General features: G+C 42.0%; 1 protein-coding gene across 1 annotated transcript; it reads left to right on the top strand.

Moving 5' to 3' along the window:
• The first annotated feature begins 169 nt into the window (after positions 1-169).
• On the top strand, positions 170-23,359 carry LOC120045625 (ras guanyl-releasing protein 3-like). The gene is made up of 16 exons (XM_038990533.1): positions 170-329; positions 1,773-1,875; positions 4,771-4,833; positions 5,752-5,883; positions 5,974-6,121; positions 6,509-6,682; positions 9,015-9,131; positions 9,680-9,955; positions 10,153-10,233; positions 10,375-10,488; positions 10,859-10,974; positions 11,980-12,127; positions 16,612-16,648; positions 16,773-16,922; positions 17,016-17,380; positions 22,968-23,359. The coding sequence occupies exons 1-16, from the start codon at positions 260-262 to the stop codon at positions 22,974-22,976; spliced, it is 2,103 nt and encodes a 700-aa protein (XP_038846461.1). The 5' UTR covers positions 170-259; the 3' UTR covers positions 22,977-23,359.
• Positions 23,360-24,723: the final 1,364 nt, after the last annotated feature.

The raw sequence follows: 24,723 nt of genomic DNA on the forward strand, positions 1-24,723 counted from the left end.
ATGTGTTAACAATTAGAACAGCAATTATGATTGTGTGCTGATGAATAAACGACATCCACACCCATGTCTGCATGTGTTTACAATAATCTTAGGAAGGGATGTAAGCAATCTTTGTTTAGCCTGGCTGTGTCTCCTCTTCTCACAGAGAGCTCCTGAGCAGGCTTTGACCCCTGACCTCCAGGTGTGGAGGTGTACCATGTGTTCTCCCGCTCGGGGGGCGTGAACCCATCTCTGCTGTGAGGAGTCGTCCTGTGGGACCATGGGAACATCGACGCTGGGGAAGGCAGCCCCCCTCAACATGCTACTGGATTCCTGCATCCAGGCTTTTGGTGAGTGACCAATCAAATCATGTTACATTTTATTTGTCACATACACATGTTTAGCAGATGTTATCGTGGGTGTAGCAGAATGCTTGTGTTTCTATCTCCAACAGTGCAGTAATATCTAATAATTCACAACAATACACACAACCTAAAAGTAAAATAATGGAATTAAGGAATATATCAAATCAAAATCAAATCAAATGTATTTATATAGCCCTTCTTACATCAGCTGATATCTCAAAGTGCTGTACAGAAACCCAGCCTAAAACCCCAAACAGCAAGCAATGCAGGTGTAGAATATTAGGATGAGCAATGTCGGAGTGGCATAGACTAAAATACAGTAGAATAGAATACAGTATATACATATGAGATGAGTAAAGCAAAAATATGTAAACATTATTAAAGTTACTAGTGTTCCATTATTAAAGTGGCTAGCGACTTCAAGTCTATATATATATATATATATATATATATATATATATATGGCAGCAGCCTCTAAGGTGCAGGGTTACGTAACCGGGTGGTAACCGCCTAGTGATGGCTATTTAACAGTCTGATGGCCTTGAGATAGAAGCTGCTTTTCAGTCTCTCGTTCCCAGCTTTGATGCACCTGTACTGACCTCGCCTTCTGGATGATAGCGGGGTGAACAGGCAGTGGCTCGGGTGGTTGTTGTCCTTGATTATCTTTTTGGTCTTCCTGTGACATCGGGTGCTGTAGGTGTGCTGGAGAGCAGGTAGTTTGCCCCGGTGATGCTTTGGGCGGACCGCACCACCCTCTGGAGAGCCCTGCGGTTGCGGGCGGTGCAGTTGCCTGGTATGGCACAGAAACACAGTGGGGAAGCTATCTCAGTGGTGTGTGATGTGATCCATACAGTATACACTGAGTGTACAAAACATTAGGAATGTCTTTCTAATATTGAGTTGCACCCCCTTTTGCCATCAGAACAGCCACAATTAGACTGGGCATGGACTCTACAAGGTGTCGAAAGCGTTCAACAGGGTTGCTGGACCATGTTGACTCCAATGCTTCCCACAGTTGTGTCAAGTTGGCTGGATGTCCATTGGGTAGTGGACCATTCTTGATACACACGGGAAACTGTTGAGCGTGTAAAACCCAGCAGCGTTGCAGCTCTTGATACACTCAAACTGGTGTGCCTGGCATCTACTACCATACCCCATTCAAAGGCACTTCAATATTTTGCCTTGCCCATTCACCCTCTGAATTGCACTTCAATCCATGTCTCAAATGTCTCAAGGCTTAAAAATCCATCTTTAATCGGTCTCCTCCACTTCAGCTACACAGGTGACATCAATAAGGGATCATAGCGTTCACCTGCATTCACCTGGTCAGTCTATGTCATGGAAAGAGACGGTGTTTATAATGTTTTGTACACTCAGTGTAGGTGTGTTCTCATTGTTCCTTTTCTGTGGTGTGATCCCTCTCCACAGATGACAATGGGGAGTTGCAGTCCAACCAGCTCCCTCGCACCCTGCTGCTGATGCACCGCTGGTATGTCACGTCCACAGAGCTGGCCGGGAAGCTGCTTGTGATATATCCTTCCATGTGGATTCTCACCAGACCAACAAAGAACTGTTGTCATACGCCATTTAAAGCCTTTCTGGTTGTGTTTAGATATGGCAGAGTATATACTGTAATATGGGCGCTATGGAATGCTGTGTTCCCTGCCAAATGTATTTTCTGGGTGGACACTGACTAACCCTGAGTGACTTTATCTGAGTATACAAAACATCTAATTTATTTTGAGGGATAGTATATCAGTCAACTGTTTGTGTCATTTCTAGCACAGCTCTGGGTTAAGGCAGATTGTCCTATCAAAACTACTGGAAGAATAAAACGTGTTAAGTGCAAATGCATTTGAGAGCAACGTTCGAGATAGAGAACCGCTTCAAAAGGAAGAGCAACCTGGATCGAATCGATAGCTATTAGCGTTCCATTCCTCTTTATGATTTTTACCTAGTGTGCCTTGACTGTGCATTTGAATCTGATTCAGTTAGCAGGGTCCTGGACAGTGTTTTCCTGGACACTCCATACCTCTAAGTGTTACGCCCTGACCATAGAGAGCTTTTTATTCTCTATGTTGGTTAGGTTGGGGTGTGACTAGGGTGGGTCATCTAGGTAATTATATTTCTATGTTGGCCTGGTATGGTTCCCAATCAGAGGCAGCTGTTTATCTGATTGGGGATCATATTTAGGCAGCCATTTCCCCTTTGTGCTTTGTGGGATCTTGACTATGTATAGTTGCCTGTGAGCACTATTGTAGCTTCACGTTTCGGTTTGTTCGTTTATTGTTTTCTTTTGCTTTGAGGTTCACATAGCAATAAAAAAGTGGAACCCAGATCACGCTGCGCTTTGGTCTAGTTATTATGACGATCGTGACACTAAGTGGTTTGATATCTTTGCTTCTGGAAAGACACCCTGAGATATTACAATGCCTGGCGTCAGGCCTCTCCACTGACGAACCCCGTCTTTTCCCTGCTGCTGGTTGGAGTAATGGCTGTGGTGCTCCTGATGGAAGATCTATAATCAGATTAGCGGTTACCCTACCTCCAATCCTAACCTTACCGTAAGGAAAGTGCTACAAATATCTAACCTGGGACCAGTTTGCAGAAAATCTTACCTTCTCCATGCGGTATGAAGCTGCCTCAGAGTAGAGCCAGAGCAGAGAGCCTCTTTTATGTGACAGAATACAAAGGCACTATTCTGCCCTTTCTCTCACTTTTTGCTTTTGCATTAACCCAACAAAATATACAGTACTTATCGTTGTCCTTCAGCTGTTGCTGAGATGTATTTTTTAGCTCTTACACCTAATGTATATCTCATTGAATCGCCTCCACGTTTGTGAGTTAGCCCGTGAGAATATCTTTCAGTGTTCTGGAGAGAAGGCGAGACCAATTGATTGTGTGTTTTCCACAGTCATGTATACATCCAATAAGCATCCATCCTGACCCTCCATGCTGGGAGAGTTTCATAGTACCACAAAGAAGGCAGGGGTTAGTCTTCTCTGCTGCATGGTTGTGACTATATCCTGGGCAGAGAAATAGCTGGGTTCCTTTTGGAAGTGATAGTAGGCAGGCTACGCTCTAGACCTGGCTCCCTGCCCAAGGCCTCGCCAAAGCTACTTCTAAGATCTACAGGTAACTGCCAAAATAAAGGAAACACCAACATGAAGTGTCTTAATAGGGCGTTGGGCCACCACAAGCCAGAACAGCTTGAATGCGCCTTGGAATAAACTCTACAAGTGTCTGGAACTCGAGGCATGCGACACAATTCTTCCACTATAAAAATCCTTAATTTGGTGTTTTGTTGGTGGTGGAAAACGCTGTCTCAAGCGCCGCTCCAGAATCTCCCATAAGTGTTCAATTGGGATGAGATCTGGTGACTGAGGCACACACACACACACACACACACACACACACACACACACACACACACACACACACACACACACACACACACACACACACACACACACACACACACACACACACACACACACACACACACACACACACACACAATCTTGTACAGCTAACCATTTGGGGACACACAATTCAGTCCCATTCAAAATCCTATTTTCCCTAACCCCTAACCCTAAACCTAACCCTAAACCGTACGTAAGAGTACTCTAACCCTAACCTTAACCCAAAAACCTAACCCTAGCTCCTAACCCTGACCCTAACGTAATGCTAACCCTAACACTAATTCTAACCTTAACCCTAAACCCCCTTGAAATACCATTTGACCTCGTGGGGCCTAACAAGATGTCCCCAGTTGTCCCCACAATAGTTATAGTTAAATACGTCAACCAACAGAAAATAGTTAAATACGTCAACCCACACACACACACACCTTTAAATCCCTTATGCTCCTTTTGAGACCCCTCTTTCAAAGTCACTGAGATCTCTAGCCATGGTTAGAGTTGCAAAATTCCGGGCATTTTTTTATACATCACCCTAAGCATGATGGGATGTTAATTGCTTAATTAACTCAGGAACCACACCTGTGTGGAAGGACCTGCTTTCAATATACTTTGGTATCCCTCATTTCTCAAGTGTTTCCTTTATTGTGGCAGTTACCTGTATATTTCAACAGTTCAAGGAGGAAAAACATTGGCAAGTGACAATTATTTAGAGAATGCACGCATGCGTTGGTGGAGAGGTCCATCACATGGCCAGACCTTTCATTGTTTTTATATTTCCACACACTGGGCATTTCTCTTTGAACACTTCAGTTATTCTTCATTAGAGGAGACATTTTGTCCAACTGATAAATGTACAGCTGCTTCTCATGAAAGATGCTGTTTTATTGTTGTATTTTTTGGGGAGGGGGGGGTGTTGCTGGAGTTGTGGAATGTGCTTCCATTTTGTAATAGGGCTTTGGACACCGTCTCTGAAAAGTGCTAAACTGTCCTTGACACAACCCCACATACCGTGACTGCCAGGGAGATGAGTGCCAAAGAACGAGACTGAAGATCTGCTATTTAATGAGGTAAAGAAAACACTACTACATACCAATGAGTTTCTGCGCTCTTTAGTATTGAAGATGTTTTGTATTGCTAGGCTGAAAATGCCATGAGGGTTGTGGGCTCCTCTCTCGGGGCTCTGTGACTGACTGGCTGGTGCAATGAGGGATGAGAGGATGCCATTAAAATTGACAGCCAGTGGCTGTCCTCATGAGACGTGGATCGTGGAGATACTGTTTGGGGCGAAAGCGTTCAGTGAATTAGGAGTCTTGTGATCTATTATTTACCCCAAAAACATCCTCAGGCAATCTTTAACAGAGTACACAGACACTCATTTTCACTGGTAACCCCTTTAAAGCAATTATCTACCACCGTCTGCCAATCCATTAAAAAATGTGTCCTATTATTTTGTGTGCAACCTTTATATGAAGTGAAATACTAAATAAATCATCTGAATTTAATGTTAACTACTGTAACGAGGGGCCATACTAAAGTCCATGTTATATTTTGCATTTAATTTGTATCTGAAGGGGGAATACCACAATGGCCATTCCCTTGTTAATGGTTCTCTGTATTCATTTGTTATTTCCACATTAGGGAAACATGATTTGTTGGGTTGATAAAATCTAGGCCACGTTTATGACTATGGTTGCTGGACTTGCCCATCTCACCACTCCCCTTTAGCCACATCACACTACAAATCACTGAGCAAGGAGCCCCCGGCAGTCCTTGTGCAGGGTCAGTACCCTCAACTCTACCTTTTCCTTCTGAGACTATGGTATCATTGTGAATCATTCATATTCTATTGGCACTGCTGCTTGGGGCTACACACTATGATGTTCAGCCAGACTGCCCAGCCATAATGTCCACATGCAAACAGTAAACATATTGCGTAACTGCAACATATTAGTGCTAAATCAGCCATCCGTGTGTGTGTGTGTCAGGTACTGGATTACGGTGTTTCCTGCAGAGTTTAACCTGGACATGGGCCTTATCCGCCTCACTGAGGAATTCAGAGACGTGGCGGCTCAGCTGGGCTGTGAGGAACACTACAAACTCATTGACATCTCCACCATGTGAGGAACTACCCAAGGATGGGCACGTACGTGCACACGCAGTCAGTAGAGAATTTCCAGTTTCAACAGAATGTGTGTGTTTCTTTCTAGCCCGTCGTATGACTGGATGAGAAAGCTGACCCAGAGGAAGAAGCAGGCCAAGAAGGGCAAAGCCTCACTCCTCTTTGACCACCTAGAGCCCATGGAGCTGGCGGAACACCTCACGTTCCTGGAGTACAAGTCCATCAGGAGGATATCAGTGAGTGTCCCTGGTGGAAAAAGACTAGTGCCCTTTCATCCGTATCTAACCCCTGTGTGTAACATTCCTCAAGACTCTTTCCAAGAGTGCTTTTTCCACAGAACTCCTTTTTCCCCTTTTAGTTCTGTTACTAACTACAGAACAAAGCTTTGGCTGTCAACTAACTTCATCCCCAGGATAATTGCGCACCACCACAGAATATGTTCTTAGATACGTTTGCTCTACATTTCAGTTTGTTTTATTTGCTGGGCAGTTCACTTGTAAATTCACCAGCGATTGAGGGCCCACTGTATACGGTATATGCCAATGACGTCTGTGTTATTAACTCAGCAGTACTGTACATGTTACGTACACTAACCCTCTCTTTCTCCAACCCCCCAAACCCAGTTCACAGACTACCAAAGCTATGTGATGCACGGATGTCTGGTAGATAACCCAACACTGGAGCGCTCCATCGCCCTGTTCAACGGAGTGTCCCAGTGGGTTCAGCTCATGGTGCTCAGTAAGCTGACACCCCAACACCGTGCTGAGGTCATCACCAAATACATCAACGTGGCCCAGGTAAGAAGAGAGAGATGGTATCTCTCTCTCTCTCAATTCAATTCAAAGGCTTTATTGGCATGGGAAAGAAATGTTAACATTGCCAAAGCAAGTGAAGTAGATAATAAACAAAAGTGAAATAAACAGTAACAATGAACAGTAAACATTACACTCACAGAAGTTCCAAAAGAATAAAGACATTTCTGATGTCATATTATGTCTATATACCATGTTGTAACGATTTGCAAATAGTTCTCTCTCTGTCTCTCTCGCTCTGACAGCTGGGGAGGGGCTGTTTCACGCTTCTTCATTCATTCCACTTATATCCTATATTCCATAACTCCTCACAATTTAGAGTGTAAAACCCGCCCACTTTGACACAAGCAATTGTAAAGGAGGTGAGGGCAATTTATTGAGGCATAAATTCTCATTAACTGTACAGCACTAGCCTCCCGAGTGGTGCAGGCTTTTTCTTCTTTGAAATTATATGGTGAACTTTCATAGTATTGCCACGACGACCGACATCACAGTTCGTCTTTCAATCACCCACGTGGGTATAACCAATGAGGAGATGGCACATTGGTATCTGCTTCTATAAACCAATGAGGAGATGGGAGAGGCAGGACTTGCAGCGCAATCTGCGTCACAAATAGAACTGACTTCTATTTTAGCCCCTGGCAACGCAGACGCTCATTGACGCACTCGAGCAGTGTGGGTGCAATAATTGAATAATATAGATTTCTAAATTTATTTTGCAACGCTTGCGCATGCCAGCGGTGTAGTCAGGGTATTACTGAAGTAAAATAGCTTTTAAGATGCATGGGGACACTGCCATACAGGATGTTGTGGATCAATCTCAATTTCAGATGAATGACCCTTTTATCAACCATTATCCACTAGAGTTCTCTGAGTTGAGAAAGGCCAACATGAGAATGAGGGCTAAGATTCAGTGTTACCCTTCTTATCAACAATTGAAGTCTAGTCCTATAGCTTGAAATTGTATTTCTTAATGCTGTTTAGCAGGTTGCATATCACAACGTATCTCAACATTAATCACGGGAGCTTTCACAAAAATCATTACATAGGTGACCTTGAACTCGAACTCGAACTCACATAGTATTTTCAAAAGTTATGGTGACACATTGTCGTTGAATTACTTTTGATCCATCCCCTTGCTCTTTTTGCAATAAACCAAACAGATCAGTGCAGGCGGAATCCTCGCGCTATCTGACGTAAGACAATGTAAGCACATGGCATCCCTCCAGCAAAAACACTTCATCACTATTAATGTGATTCTCCATGTCTAATTGCTGTATGCATGGGGGGGGGTGGAAATTATTGTCTATATTTCTTAACAGACATTAAGCATCATGCATGTTATTAGGCCTCTCAATCTCATCAGAGACCGGTGGCTTCTCCCTACCATCATCATCTACCAGGATTTAGATAAAGGAATTATTCAGAAGACTAATGACAAGCACTCATGCTCATGTCTGCCTCCATTGTTTATGCAGGTCATCTGTCAGCTACAATGAAATGGCCTACCCTCTAAATGCAGAAGCGTGGCCATTTAACTCAAGAGGGCTCTTTAGTTTCTTTGTAAAGCTTCTCGCATTTTTTAAATAAGATGTTCAAGCACTTTCCCCTCATGCAATTGATTCCATAAGCACAGTGTAAAGAGATCAATTTATGTTGGTTTATGTTATTTTAGGTACAGTTTTTTTATTGAGGTTATTTTAGCTGGCCTCACAAGTGGTGCAGCAGTCTAAGGCACTGCATCGCAGTGCTTGAGGCGTCACTACAGACCCGGGTGTGTTCCCAGGCTGTGTCACAACCGGCCATGACCGGGAGTCCCATAGGGCGGCGCACAATTGGCCCAGCATCGTCCGAGTTAGGGAAGGGTTTGGCTGGGGGGACTTCACTTGGCTCATCGTGCTCAAGCGACTCCTTCTGGTGGGTCGGGTGCCTGCAAGCTGACTTCGGTCGTCAGTAGGACGGTGTTTCCTCCGACACATTGGTGTGGCTGGGTTAAGTGGGCGGGTTTTAAGAAGCGCGGTTTGGCGGGTCATGTTTCGGAGGACGTATGACTCGACCTTCACCTCTCCCGAGCCCGTTGGGAAGTTCCAGCGATGAGACAAGGTCGTAATTGGATTGCAATTGGATACCACAAAATTAGGGGAGAAAAAGGGGGTAAAAAAAAATATATATTTTAGGTTTGTTTGTTGTTTATTGTAATTTTTTCTTGCACTGTTTTCTCTTCCTCGTCATCTCTATTTCTCTCTATCTCTCTATTTATCTCTCTCACTCTACCTCCAATCTCTTCCACTTTGTTCCATGCCACTCTGTCCTTAAGAAACTCCTCCAACTGCAGAATTTTAATACGCTGATGGCCGTGGTTGGAGGTCTGAGCCACAGCTCAATCTCTCGTCTGAAGGAGACCCACTCTCATCTGGCACCCGAGGTCAACAAGGTCAGCATGTACGCCTGCCTGTGCTCTGTCACAGCCTCACTAATATCATCTGATCGGGTTCTACACTTGAATTGACTTTAGATCATGGTCATAATCATTTAGCATCTGCTAAGGAACAATGTAGGTCAATTCATCAACTGCCATGTAGTGATGGTTTCAGAAAGCACACCACGCAGAATTGGTATCGTCTTCATTTCCTGCCATTTGATGTTACATTCAGTGTTGGGGAGTTGTGAACCACATGTAATTTTATTACATTTAGCAGAAGCTTGGTGGTAGTTGAACTAAATTAAAATCTTGGTGTTGTTTTCAGTAGTTCATAACTTTTTTGCCATGTGGTGTAGAGAATTATTGGAACTCCATCCCATTTTTTAAAGGGAAGCTTTAATGTAGCTTAACTTCTTCCAGTGTGAAGTAATTGGTAGCTTGGTGAACTATATTTTCATAGTAGATTTCCCCGGCACTGGTCACTCTCACTGTAGCTTTCCGGTGCTGTATCTAATATCGATCCTGTCCACTACTTCCTGCCGTCCTACCCCTCCCATCAGATCTGGAATGAGATGACGGAGCTGGTCTCCTCCAATGGGAACTACTGTGCTTACCGCAAGGCCTTCACAGACTCCGAAGGCTTCAAGGTCCCCATCCTGGGAGTCCACCTGAAGGACCTGATCGCCGTGCACGTGGTCTTCCCCGACTGGGTGAACGACAACAAGGTGAACATTGTAAAGATGCAGCAGCTCTACCTCACCTTCAACGAGCTGGTGTCCCTTCAGAGTTCTGCAGCCCAGGTGGAACCCAACATGGACCTCATCTACCTGCTCACTGTGAGTGTCCCGGCCTAAAAGGTCCCCCGTCAACAGGAAATGGACTTGTTAATCGTTCTGTCACATTTTTTTCATTTCAGTGGGTCTCAAACCACATTTTGTAGGATCATACAGAAGAGTAACATGATCATAAATGGCTTTGTTATTGCAGAAACACTAAGTCTATTTTCATGTTTAATCTTAAGTGATTTCCCCAGCTCTCTCTAGACCTTTACTACACTGAAGATGAGATATATGAGCTATCCTTGCTAAGGGAACCACGGAACCCAAAGTCTTTGGTAAGTCTCCATGTTGGGGTCTACAGGCTGCATTGTTGGATCTATGGTTATTATAAATATCAACTGAAATGTATAAAGTATAGAAATAATATTGGATTCCTGAGTGCTCCTATCTTCACTCCATCTTTTCCCACTCCACAGCCTACTTCTCCAACAACCCTCAACAAGCCAATGGGCCCTCTGGACTGGGCATCAGGTGTGACAACCAAACCTGACCCCAATGTGGTGAACAAGCACATCAGGAAGGTGGTGGATGTAAGTTGCTTTCATTACAGTAACACTGATCTGCATACATAAAGGCACCTGAATAAAGTCCAGGAGGACATAGCTTAGCTGTGGTCTGAACTGAAACTCTTATTGACTGATGAAATTACATTGTAGTAGAAAACTAAGTTTAAAAAAAACAACAACACTTAAACATGTTATTATCTATAAGATGAGTTACCCATTCAGAAATATCTCACACATCACTTCAAGAATCAGTCTGTGGCTATTTCTGTCACAATACCAAATATTTCAGTAGGTATATGAACCATTTCCACAACAACTACTAAACTATGAATCACACAATTGCTGGTGCTTGTAAATCAGTTGAAGTCCTTTGTTTTTGTCTTATTCTGGGAAGTCTGTATTCAGGAACTACGACCATGACCATGATGGCTACATCTCTCAGGAGGACTTTGAGAGTATTGCTGCCAACTTTCCTTTCTTGGACTCTTTCTGTGTGTTGGACAAGGACCAGTGAGTGACCCTGTCTACCATTGAAATAGGAAAGCTTCAGAAGTGTCACAGCTAAGTCACCTCATCCTCCTCTTCTATCTCCCTCTTTCTGTCACCAACAAACACTCTCTCACATCGCCTCTTTCTCACTCATACACACACAGGCACCGAACACGCACACCCAACCCACACAAGCACGCACGCACCCACCCACACACTCAAGTTCCACACATGCAGCCACATTTTGACATTTCCACACTTAACCCATCTCCTCATACATCTCACCTTGTTTGCCTTTCACATATGCACCCCATATCTCTCTCCATCTCTCTTATACACAAACACAGTAATCTGATTCTTGTGCCTAATATTTGCCTTTAAAGCAGTTACAAGCATCCAAGATGCAATGAGACCTCAAATGTGGGTGTCCTATAAGCCCTGTGATTTCACAGCAAGATAACTGGCCATCATCACCCATTTCTCACCACACAAACCTACAGTATGAATGAGGTCATTGGTATTGGCAAACCTCCTATCGTAAATCTGCAGGAAAACACTCTGAAGTCACAACAGAGTTACGTCTGCTTTTAGCCCTGCCCTGCCTTGACTAGGAGTGGTGCTTTGTCACCATGGCTTGAGGAGGGGGGAGGTGAAGGTTATGGCAGCCCATGAAGGACACGTAGCGCCACACAGTGCTCTGCCCTCGTGTCCTGGGTGGTTCATCTGTTCACTGGAACGCCTCAAATCACATTTCAGATCGCCTGAGCAGCTCCATGACTCAGGAAATAGGTCTGGGAGGCTAAGCTCCTTAGGAGGGAGACTGAAGACATGCAGGGGCTGGAGCTGCCACAAACCACCTGGGTGTCTGATCTAGAGCATTTTTGTAGGTCTCTCCATGTCTGGATAAGACAGAAATAAGGGTTGGGATTTACTGTAATGTTTGCAGAACAATAGCTGTCATTCTCTCCATCTTATTATTCTCTTATCTATATTCTTTGTCTTTCTCCCCCCCCCCCCCCACTCCAGAGATGGCCTGATTAGTAAGGATGAGATGATGGCTTACTTCCTGAGGGCCAACCCCTTGCTCCAGTGTAAAATGGGCCCTGGTTTTATCCACAACTTTACGGAGATGACGTATCTGAAGCCTACCTTCTGCGAGCACTGTGCTGGATTTGTATGTATACTGTGCACCTTGTGATAAACATGAACTGTTTATGCTCAGAGACACAGTGCAGTTTTGGTTGGTGAAAAGTATAGGCTTTCTGGTAGTTTCTGTCAGACACTCTGTGCTATATATTGCCGTCAACTTAGTGCAAGCCCTCAGCCAGCTACCAAACGATACAGTGCTGAGAGATGATGTCCATCTTTATTCCTTGAAATCGATACCCCATGGCTCTTAATGACCTTCTGAGACAGAGATTATTCACAGTGTATAGAGGGGTTTCAAAATACAGAGATGCAATGTGTTGACATGAGTGCAGGCTACATTGTTTAAAAGTTTATATGAAACACTGACTAGTGTTGGCGGAACAATAATGCAATTTACATGTTGATGGCAACACTCACTTAGTCAACAATGAAAGCATGCACGTCTTACATGAGAGAAGAGTTCTTGTTGCGTGTCAAAATATGTACACAAATTATGTTCCCTCTAGCTTTCTATTTGTGTTGATTTAGGCATCACTTAGTGAAAATAAATGAGAATTTCTATAGATAATTCCTCCTATTCTTAAACGAGCATGCTCACAGGTACACAAATAAAACACACATACGAGATTACAGGAAGGGTGTTATGAGACATTGTATCCTGTTTAGTTTTCTCCATCACTTTGGTGCTATTTTCACAAGTGTGGTACATTTTCAAAACTCTTAGTAAACTCCAAACTGTTAACACTTGCAATACAGCAAGTCTTATATTCAAAACCTTTTTATTGCGCATTCATTTTGTTTGGAGACATCTTTCACCACACAACCAAAATAAGTTTACTGTGAAATACCATGAGAACATTGATTGACTCACCAGAACACAACATAATGAGATCTTTTCAATGTAGTTGTTTTAACAATTTAATTCAATACCAAAAAAATGCAAGATACAGGTTTCAAAATTGCCCTTTGAATGTAATATACTACAGTACATTACAATGTTTTCACATTAGGCAATAAACTTACACTACCTATCAAATTTGACCCATCAAAAATGTTAAATCACATTTCCATCATTTCTATCCCATGTGCAATCAAATGTGTGATAATTGAAGACAGCTTTCACAATCATTGTTGCAAAAATATATTGTTCAGATATAACTACAGCATAGGTGTACTGTAGTCTGCATCAAGCCTGTCTTGTGCATTTGGCTATAGGTTCTCATTGACATTGCAGTAAATGCCCTCATTGTTCATGGACCTGTGGAAAAACATTTTGGCATCGTGAATCCAAGCCTTGTATACGTCTGGATTGATGTCATTGCACACCTCATCCATGGCCTGGACGAGGGTGGCATGCTCATGGGGATGGCGGTCATACACCTTCCACATGTATTGTAATCTTGCATTTTATTTTACATTATTGTATTGTAGTGGTCCTGTGTGGCTCAGTTAGTAAAAGCACGGCACTAGCAACACCAGAGTAGTGGTTTCGATTTCCACTGGGGTCACTTAAAAAAAAAGAAAGTGTGGACTCACTGTTGTCACTTTGGATAAAACAATTGCTATGTAAATGGCATACATCACAATAGTACTGTAAATGTATTGGCCAATGCAGTTTTAGGAAAGCAGTGTGAAACCCCACCATCAAAAATACCTGTAATGAACATGGGAGACACAGAGCTGGTTTCAAGCGCAGGGCGCAGCAGGTGTTTATTTTTAAAGGACCACAGGAGGCAGGTAGCTGGGTCCAGGGGTAGGCAGAAGGTCAAACACAGGGGTCCAAAAAGGCAACAGTACAGGCAGGGAATGGCTAGCAACTTCGTCCAGGAAATCCAATAGGCGTCGTTAGTGAGGCAGGAAAAAACCATCATACAACAATCAATCATACAACTATCATGCAATAATCAATCACACAACTATCATACAACAATCAATCATACAACTATCATACAAATGGAGGATTAAATTACTGGACAAACCAGCACTCAAATAGAAGTGTGTCACAAAACAAACAATACCTCACAATGATGTGGTGCAAAGAACTGAACTAAATAGTGTGTGTAATGACATACAGGTGTGTGAACAGGTGATCAGAATTCAGGTGATTGGGATCTGGAGAGTGAGCTGTGTTCAGGGGATCTATGTGTTTGAGAGTGTGAGTTGGAAAGTGGTCTGGAAAGTGAGCTGCGTTCAAGGGATCTACGTGTTTGAGAGTGTGAGTTGGAAGCAGACGTTACAATACCCTAGCAACTTCATTTTGGATACAAGTTTACTGTATATACTATATAGGATGCATTACATACAGTACATCTGTGTTTGGGTCAATATCATATTTTGTAAAACTTACTGTGAAGTCATAATAGTACATTACAGTATATATCAAACTTTATATGTATGTTTATACTTTACAAACATACATTTTCACTATGTAGTTCTCAATCTATAGTAGATAAACCAGTAGGTTTAACAAAAGGTTAAGTGATTATCAATTAAAAGCATTCGGATTAAGTAATAGTAAAATGGGTTTAACAAATTAGAAGAAAATCATATCAAAGGTAATGTGAGCATTGCATTGTGAAAGCCAATTACTTTAGATGAATCCCTGATTAAGTTTGGTGAAAAAGTGACTGTGATTTTGTCTGTTATACTTAGTCAATTGAAAATGTGCTTAGAGTTTTGAAACAACTGCCTTTTTAATGGTCTGTTTTGAATTTTGGTCACATTTTACTTGGAAAGTACTGATTTCCCATCTGTATAGTGGCTTGCGAAAGTGTTCACCCCCCTTGGCATTTTTCCTATTTTGTTGACTTACAACCTGGAATTAAAATGGATTTTTGGGGGGTTTGTATCAGTTGATTTACACCACATCCTACCACTTTGAAGATGCTAAATATTTTTCTTGTGAAACAAACAAGAAATAAGACAAAAAACTGAACTTGAGCGTGCATAACTATTCACCCCCCCAAAGTCAATACTTTGTAGAGCCATCTTTTGCAGCAATTACAGCTGCAAGTCTTTTGGGGTATGTCTCTATAAGCTTGGCACATCTAGCCACTGGATTCTTGTCCATTCTTCAAATCCAAGGGTTCTGGATTCAGCAATCTTTAATTCATACCACAGATCCTCAATTGGATTGAGGTCTGGGCTTTGACTAGGCCATTCCAAGACATTTAAATGTCCCCCTTAAACCACTCGAGTGTTTCTTTGGCAATATGTTTAGGGTCATTGTCCTGATGCTGCCACCACCATGTTTCACTGTGGGGATGGTCTTCTCGGGGTGATGAGAGGTGTTGGGTTTGCGCCAGACATAGCGTTTTCCTTGATGGCCAAAAAGCTCAATTTTAGTCTCATCTGACCAGAGTACCTTCTTCCATATGTTTGGGGAGTCTCCCACATGCCCTTTGGCGAACACCAAACGTGTTTGCTTATTTTTTACTTTAAGCAATGACTTTTTTCTGGCCACTCTTCCGTAAAGCCCAGCTCTGTGGAGTGTACGGCTTAAAGTGGTCTTATGGACAGATACTCCAATCTCCGCTGTGGAGCTTTGCAGCTCCTGAGGTGCTGAGCTGCTGAGGTGCCATATTCTTTCCATTTTTTAATAATGGATTTAATGGTGCTCTGTGGGATGTTCAAAGTTTCTGATATTTTTAAAAAACCCAACCCTGATCTGTACTTCTCCACAACTTTGTCCCTGACCTGTTTGGAGAGCTCCTTGGTCTTCCTGGTGCCGCTTGCTTGGTGGGCCCCCTTGCTTAGTGGTGTTGCCGACTCTGGGGCCTTTCAGAACATAACGTGTGTATATATACTCAGATCATGTGCCACTTAGATTGCACACAGGTGGATTTTATTTAACTAATTATGTGACTTCTGAATGTAATTGGTTGCACCAGATCTTATTTAGGGGCTTCATAGCAAAGGGGGTGAAAACATATGCACGCATCACTTTTCCGGTTTTTATTTTTTCAAATTTTTTGAAACAGGTAATTTTTTCCATTTCACTTCACCAATTTGGACTATTTTGTGTATGTCCATTACATGAAATCCAAATAAAAATTCATTTAAATTGCAGGTTGTAATGCAACAAAATAGGAAAAACGCCAAGGGGGATGAATACTTTGCAAGGCACTGTAGATGCTCTACAGATGCCCATACTATCTGTTGATAGGTAACTGCAGGCTATGGTTTCGGTTAGGTTTAGAATAATGGTTAAGGTTAGAGTTAGGGTTACTAGATAGTTGAAATGTTATTGACAGTCTGTAGAGAATCTACAGCTGGACTATCCAAATAAAGTGTTACTGAATTTTATGCTAAGAGTTGTGAAAGTATACTACATATTTGTGCAAATTGCACCAAAGCGATTGGAGGGGAAAAAAAATGACACAATGGTTTACTCTGACACCTCTGACCATATTTGCAGCATGAATATGCTTCCACATTACAAATCCTAACATTCCTTTGTATTTTTCCACCTCCCTCCAATTCCTGCCCCTCTGGACATGTTGCTCTTAGCTCTGGGGAATAATCAAACAGGGATACAAGTGCAAAGGTAGGCTCTATGGACTGTAATGTTCACATGTGTATAGAACTACATATTTAAGACATTTGGGGTTTTTCAATGCATGCACTGTGAGGGCTTTGGCCTGATGGTACTGTTTTGTGTTCTGTTTCAGATTGCGGCGTGAACTGCCATAAGCAGTGCAGGGAGCTGTTGGTACTGGCCTGTAGGAAGCTGCCGCGTTCCACCTCTTTGCAAAGTGTCTCCCCTAGAGGCCTGACCCACAGCTCTCTACCCAGCAGCCCCACCATGCCCACCTTCAAGGGTACAGCAGCACTACAGTGATACACCAACAGCGTTTCAACTAACATGGTCTTGGTCAGTGTATTTCATTCCTGTCATACTGTCCTCCATGCAGATGAGGACGAGATGTTTGAGTTCCCCTCGGTGACACCTGGAGGTTCTGACCTGGAGCATAAGTCCATCACCCTGATGACGGGCTCAGCCCAGCGGATCTCTGTGGGTTTACAGCGGGCCACCACCAGCCAGGCCACGCAGACGGAGCACCTGTGGCCAGAGCACACCTGGGGGTCTGGGGATGGGGGCTCCCACACCTTCCCCAAGATGAAGTATCGACCACACCGGCAGGCCTCCAAGAGCAAAGGCTTTGCCCGCTGGGAGAACGAGGCCCAGGAGGAGCCCAGGGGTCGGCGGGAATCCCAGGAGCAGACGGACAGACCTGCAGAGGTGGTGCAGAACGGGATAATACCACACAGAGAGAAGGTAATTGCTGCTGAGGTGTGTGTGTATGTGTGTGTGTTGAGTGTGTAGATGGATCAGGGGATCTCTGTATATTGGTCTGTGTGTTGGAAAGTGTGAGTACTTGTGCGTGTGTGTGTTGGAAAGTGTGAGTACTTGTGTGTGTGTGTGTGTGTATTGTTTTGTGTCTTTAGTGAAGGTTAAGGTTATTTTAATTATCTGTGACACAACATATGTCACATTGAGTCTCCCATTATCACTCATTCTCCCCCAAGTGGTTATTATCCACATTCTGTTTGTTCATGTTGATCCTCTCTCATGGATGATTGAAGACTGTCTTTTTCTTTCTAATAAAAGCCCAATTACAGCCTTACAGTTATTATTGTGTTATACATGTTTTCTTATCAAGCCCCAAATGGATAACCTGGCCGGGTCAGATTCAGGGATGCAGAATAATACAGTGAGTGATGAATCTATTTGACCTATGGCCTCACAACCTCATAATATTTTGTTATTAAAGCCTCATTTATTTCCCTCCCTTTGGAAACAAGGGATTCAGTTACAGGGCACAGAGGGACATTTTCTCTTTCATTCATTGGGAGTATCTAGATCAGGGATCATCGACTAAATTCAGCCATGGGCCAATTTTTTATTAAACGGATGTTCGGGGGGGCGGATCATAATAAAACAAATAATTTGTAGACTGCAAATTGACCGCAAGAAGCCTAAACAGATATAATATTTGACTAAAACATAATCATTTCAATCCTTGATTACATTTGGGGACATTATTTCCCTATAGTAGGCCTATAGTAGGCCTACTATTGAAACTAAGTCCGAAGTTCACAGGTTTCAGATTTTCCCACATTTTTCAGGTTTTCGTTCTCAAAGTCACACTTTTTTAAACAGAAAAACATCAAAATTATATGTTCTAAGCCCGTAACAATGGTTAATCCACATTAGGAGACCACTTTTGAGTTCTGAGAAAATCTAAGACATTTAGATTTTTGAGAGTAATTACCCTTTAATTCAAGTGTGCAGGCACCTAGCACTATTGTTTGATTAGCAGTGTAGCACACGAGATGGAGTTAGCAAAATAAATGGCCACTGGATTAATGCAAATAATCATCATGATATCATTCTGACAACTAGGCATGGGCTACTTTGTAGCTAGTTAACATTTTAATAGTGGTTTTTGGGAAAGCCTTTCCATCTAGCAGAAGACGGTTTGGCCTATCGTTTTACTTCATATTATGAGGCATGTCTTACCTTGCTTCAAAGTATCCTGTAGCCAAAATCCCACCATAGAAATGTGGAGGCAATCTTTCTAAAGGATATTTCGATCTCTGTCCATGAAACAGCGTGCATGTGGGGTGTGTATTTTAGAACTGTGTTTTCCGCAAATTGCATTTTGGAACATTCGCGCATAGGCCTACTACCGTGTGTACATTGCTGCACCTAAAACGTGAAGAAATAATAGTTTTATCAACATTTTAAACTAAACATTCCGATCTGTTCTATCAGCCCTATTTATTGATACAGCGCATACCTCCACTACACTACTGTGATACGCATCGTGGGGAAGTGAGTATATGCAATGCCCACTGAAAAATAAGTACTAGACCACTGGGGTGTTCAACCTGGTTTCATGGCTAAATTCCCAACCTAGCTACATTCCATCATGGCCACCTAATCACCCCCTTCATTGCGAATTGGCATATATCACCTCTCCACTTGATACCTGAGGTGGGATTAGCATTCTGCCACAAAAATGGTTGCCGTTCATCACTGAGATGGGTGCTACACATTTATGGTGGATGAGGTGAATTTCCCCCTAAAATGTAAAGCACTTTGAGTACCTCAGTTGGTAGAAAAGCGCTACATAGGCCTAAATCCAATCAATTATTATTTATTATTATTTGTATAAGATCACATATGTCTCTCTATTATGCCTGGAATATTTGGGCACAAATTTCCAAAATTAAAATCTCTTGAAGCTGATTTCCTGTTTTTTTAAAGTATTTTATGTCCAACAATGAACTTTTAAAAAAAAGATGGTGGCTTGTGTCAAAAAGTTGATTTTCATCAGTTTACAGAGGTTAAATAAAGACCTGATATTTTGGCTCAAAAGCAGGGCGTTGAATATTTTATTGAGACAAATCATGCTGTTATAACCTGAGGCACTAATGGTATTATTAAGTCATCTACTTTAAGAATTTTTGGATATACATGAAAGGATGGAAGGTGACTTGCGAACATGCTGGCTCCTCTATTTTTAGACATTCAATCAAACATATTTGAAAGTGGTTTCCATCCTAAGAGCCTCAATAAAACTCACTACCAAATATTCCTTTATCCCATTATGAGATACTGTATTTAGTATTTATTATGATCCCCATTAGCTGCTGACAAGGCAGCAGCTACTCTTCCTGGGGTCCAAATATGGTTAAAACAACTACATCAAAACACAACAACCTACATTGAAAACATCAAAGAAAATATCAAAAGACATTACATTATTACTCAATTATTACAAACATACAATATAAAATCCACAATAACATGTGTGTAGAGTTAGGACTGTTACGATGAACGTATTACAGCCACAGTGGCCACATACTCAGCCCAAGAGCACAACCGCCACTGACCGCAAAAGGCATGGATTTTTTTAGGGGGCATTACGGCCACACAAAGGGGATGCCGCCGAGTAATTTGAGGCATTATCAAGTGTTTCTCAATTTGTGAATGAGAGACTGATGAAGTGTGTATAGCCTGCGCTAAAAACAAAGAGGAGGTCATGCCTTTCAAACAACTTTTTTCAAATCATCATTAGAGTCTCATCATGCAGTGTTAGAATGTATTAAAAATCAAAACATATAGCCCAACGTTTGAAAACAAACTAAAGTTGCATAAATAACTCTAAATTAAGCATATAGGAGTACATATTTCTTTGTTAACAGCTCAAATCGTTTGGAGAAAATATCCTTTCTATTCTATTCAGTTTTGTTCAATTGTATTCTTACTACTATAAAATAATTCCACGGAATTCTAAACAAATCTTGTCTGCTAAGTGAACTAGTGTAGCCCACAGCCATATGGCATAGCCAGATCAGAGCCTAACGTAAGACCAACTCAGAGTATGCTATTCTGTTCTGAAAATGTACTACATTTTCTTCATATCATGTTTCTTTAGACCTGTCTAAAACAAATAATGGATTTATTGTGTAGTGTAGGCTAAATTACATAGATTTATTAGACTTGCGTGGAAGCCAGGAGATGCTAAATGTGTTTATGTTAATTAACGGTGAGTTACTGTGAGACTGCCAGTTATTTGCACGACAATCACCGGCTGACAAAATTTCATGACCACCACAGCCGCATGTGAGAGAGTGTGTGTGTGTGTGTGTGTGTGTGTCTCTTCACAGTCCGCAATGTGCTGTGAGGTGCTTTCAACACGTCAATACCTCTCATAAAGAAGTAGTGATGCAGTCAATCTGATCTGTACTTTGAGCCAGGAGAGATTGACATGCATATTATTGATATTAGCCCTCCATGTACATTTAAGGGCCAGCCGTGCTGCTCTGTTCTGGGCCAACTGTAATTTGCCTATGTTCTTCATTTTGGCATCTGACCATATAACTGGGCAGTAGTCCAGATGTGATAAAACTAGGGCCAATAGGACTTGTTTTGTTAATAGCAATGTCAAGAAAGCAGAGCAGCACTTTATCACAGACAGACCTCTCCCCATTTTAGCTACTGTTGCGTCAATATGTTTTGACCATGTCAGTTTACAATCTAGGGTTACACCAAGGTTGAGGGTTTAGTGAATGATTTGTCCCAAATTCAATGATTTTAGTTTTTGATATATAACAGGCTGATTTGTCGGCTGTTTGAACCAGTGCTTTGGTATTCTTGGATAACGGAATTCTTTTTGCTTCCCTCCAGGCCTAAGGAAACACACTTTCCTGTAGGCTTAGATTGAAGAGATTGCAAATAGGAATGGCAATATAGTCCGCTACCAACCTCAGTAAAATCCGTCCAAGTTGTCAGTACCAGGTGGTTTGTCATTATTGATAGACAACAATAATAAAAAATGTTCCACACTCACTTTACAAAATTCAAAATGACAATGCTTGTCTTTCATAATTTGGTCAGTTATGCATGGATATGAAGGTTCAGAGTTTGTTGTTGGCATGTCATACCTAAATTTGATAATCTTGCCAATGAAAAAGTCATTAAAGTAGTTGGTAATAGAGGGTTTTGTGATGAATGAGCCACTGATTCAATGCAGGATGGAGCTGAGTTTGCCTTTTTCCCCAAAATATAATTTATGATGCTCCAAAGATTTTACTATAATCTTTTACATTTCTTTTTGTTTCATAGTACAGTTTCTTCTTCTATTTGTTTAGTCACATGATTTCTCAATTTACAGTACGTTTGCCAATCGGCTGTGTAGACAGACTTATTTGCCATTCCTTTTGCCTCGTCCCTCTCAACAATAATGCTTCCATTTCTCATCAATCCACAGGGATTTAGCCATTTTTAGAGTCAGTTTCTTACTGGGTGCATGATTATTATACTGAACAAAAATATAAACGCAACATGTAAAGTGTTGGTCCCATGTTTCATGAAAGATCCCAGAAATGTTCCATATGCACAAAAATATTTTTTCTCAAAAATGTTGGCCACACATTTTACATCTCTGTTAGTGAGCATTTCTCAGTTTCCAAGGTAATCCATCTACCTGACAGGTGTGGCATATCAAGAAGTTGATTTAAACAGAATGATCATTACATAGGTGCACCTTGTGCTGGGGACAATAAAAGGCCACTCTAAAATGTGCAGTTTTGTCACACAACACAATGCCACAGATGTCTCAAGTTTTGAGGGAGCGGGCAAATGGCATGCTGACTGCAGGATTGTCCCCCAGAGCTGTTGCCAGATAATTTTCTGTTAATTCACTACCATAAGCCGCCTCCAATGTTGTTTTAGAGAATTTGGCAGTATGTCCAACCGCAGACCACGTGAAACCACGCCAGCCCAGGACCTACACATCTGGTTTCTTTACCTGCGGGATCGTCTGAGACTAGTCACCCGGACAGCTGATGAAACTGAAGAGTATTTCTATCTGTAATAAAGCCCTTTTGTGGGGAAAAACTCTGATTTGCTGGGCCTGATTCCCCAGTGGGTCGGCCTATGCCCTCCCAGGTCTAATTCATTTATTGAAATTTACTGATTTCCTTATATGAACTGTAACTCAGTAAAATTGTTGAAATAGTTTTCATAAATATGTCAAGTGCGGCGTCTGGTTGCTCCTCAATAAACAATACAACACAATATTCTTTACATCTTCAACATAGGAATCACTACAGAACCTGTATGATCTCTTATACACTATTTTAGGCCAAGCCTTCAGAACATAAAACCATATCATTGGCCTATTTGTTACCAATGCAATCTAATTGTAAAGAAAAACAAGAATACAATAACTGAATGTCTATTTACAGTAGTGACTTCTTGGGAATACCTGGCTAGTGTGTTCCTGTCTTCTCTCCTCTATCGTGAGCTCTGAGTATGTGACTACAGTGCGTGTCTCTCCTCTTGCACTCAGGACAGCTGACTTGGAGACACCAAGGGCCGAACCCAGGGCTCCAGGAGGCCCTTGGAAGCCAGCATCAGGAAGCTCTCCTCACTGGGCGAAGTACTTGGCTGCTTGAGGCCCCCATTTGGTGACCTGGAGTAGGATGGACTTCCTCTGACCTATCCAGACAGGTCTTCAGTGAACCACATATGAATACTGATGTTTAATCCCGAACCAGGGATGTGAGTGATGGGACTGAAAAAGCCCTTGTCCTCAATGCTCCCCAGCTCTACACACCCTGCCTTCACAACCCATCAGTGTCATTGGAAAACGATCCTGGACTACTTACAGTACATGTGATTTAGGTTTGTTGGGGCTCACCAGTGTTTGACTGACTGAACGTAAATGAGCGGGTGTCTACCTGTGCCTGTATGAATGTCGGAGCATGTACATGCTTCCTATTTAATTTGTGTGTGGTCTGTGGAGCACACGTGTGTGTTATCTACTGTTGATTTGCTGAAAAAAACAAGTTATTTGGGTCACGTGGCTTAGTTGCAAAAATGTATAATGTTTGATTGACATTTTGAGGACACTGAACGTTTTTTGATGGACTGGGTGGGGGATGCAAAGTGAGAATGCATTTGGAGATGTGAGAATGCATTAAGAGATCAAGATGTAAAGCAATAGAAAGTTAAAGGTGAAGATGAATATGAGGGAAAAAGTGGCAGGTACATTGTTCCTAAGGGTAATGGATTAAAAGTGGCACGACATGTAGCATGACAACTGATGATCGTTTATGTGCCAGTTCTATATCTTAGTCTGGAATACAAGAAATGGTACTTGCTGTGTTAGCATGAGGAAAAGAACAATACAACCACTGAGACTTGTGTTATAAATTTAAGGAATAGTTGTCTTTTGGTTAGTCAAGAAAGCGTTATTGTTTTCAGCCTTATTATTTCAAAGGGATTTGAACTCTGTATCCACTCAGGACAATGAGGTAAACTACAGAGACTTTACATTTATTTATGGGTTTAGGTATGTGATATTTCATATAGTCAGGCGATTCAATGTTTAAAGTATTCCGTTTATTTCAAAGCATTGCAGGCTGAATATGTGAATATGAGTCAACAATGTTTCTCATTGTCCACATAAATAGAGACACCATTTGAGTGACCTTTGACCTATTTTCATCAGCTGAAGAATCAAGCCTGTTGCATTCAGGCAGAGGTAATGGAATCTCCACTAAGCCTTCAGTCAGTGGAGCACTGATTACGCACTTGCTTACAGTGGCACCAGGTGTGAGCCCAGGTGCTTGTGCTGTGGTTGCCAGGCATCAGTTGAGTGAGCAGGTCAGTTCCTCCATCACCAAGGATACAGCAGGTTATGTAAGGGGAGGGAGTTTATTTTCATCTGTAGAGAGACTTCTTGTAGGGCCTCAAGGTAGGGACAAGTAGGTACGGCAGGTGAGTTTGACAAGGAGGTCTCTGTAATGACAATAGAGTCTGACCTCTGTTCGACACAGTAGGACAGAGCCAAGAACAGGACTGCAGGGTCAGAGGACTCCATGTTGGGGGAGGAGCATGGGGGAAATATTGTGTACATTAGCGAGATATCCAAGGCTTCATATACAAGAGTTAAAAAGGTCCAATGCAGCCATTTTTTTTAATCTCAACATCAAATAATTTTTGTGTAACAATTAAGTACCTTACTGTGATTGTTTTCAATTAAAATAGTCAAAATGAAACAAATAGATTCTTAGCAAAGAGCAATTTCTCAAGCAATCATT

This window comes from Salvelinus namaycush, chromosome 4 (genome assembly GCF_016432855.1).
Source record: "Salvelinus namaycush isolate Seneca chromosome 4, SaNama_1.0, whole genome shotgun sequence".
Taxonomy (NCBI): domain Eukaryota; kingdom Metazoa; phylum Chordata; class Actinopteri; order Salmoniformes; family Salmonidae; genus Salvelinus; species Salvelinus namaycush.

Excerpts from the sequence above, each read along its gene's own strand:
- LOC120045625 (XM_038990533.1), top strand. The coding sequence starts at position 260 with ATGGGAACATCGACGCTGGGGAAGGCAGCCCCCCTCAACATGCTACTG. Across the intron at positions 1,876-4,770 it reads GCCGGGAAGCTGCTTGTGAT|ATACCGTGACTGCCAGGGAG; the intron begins ATATCCTTCCAT and ends ACACAACCCCAC. Across the intron at positions 5,884-5,973 it reads CTCATTGACATCTCCACCAT|CCCGTCGTATGACTGGATGA; the intron begins GTGAGGAACTAC and ends GTTTCTTTCTAG.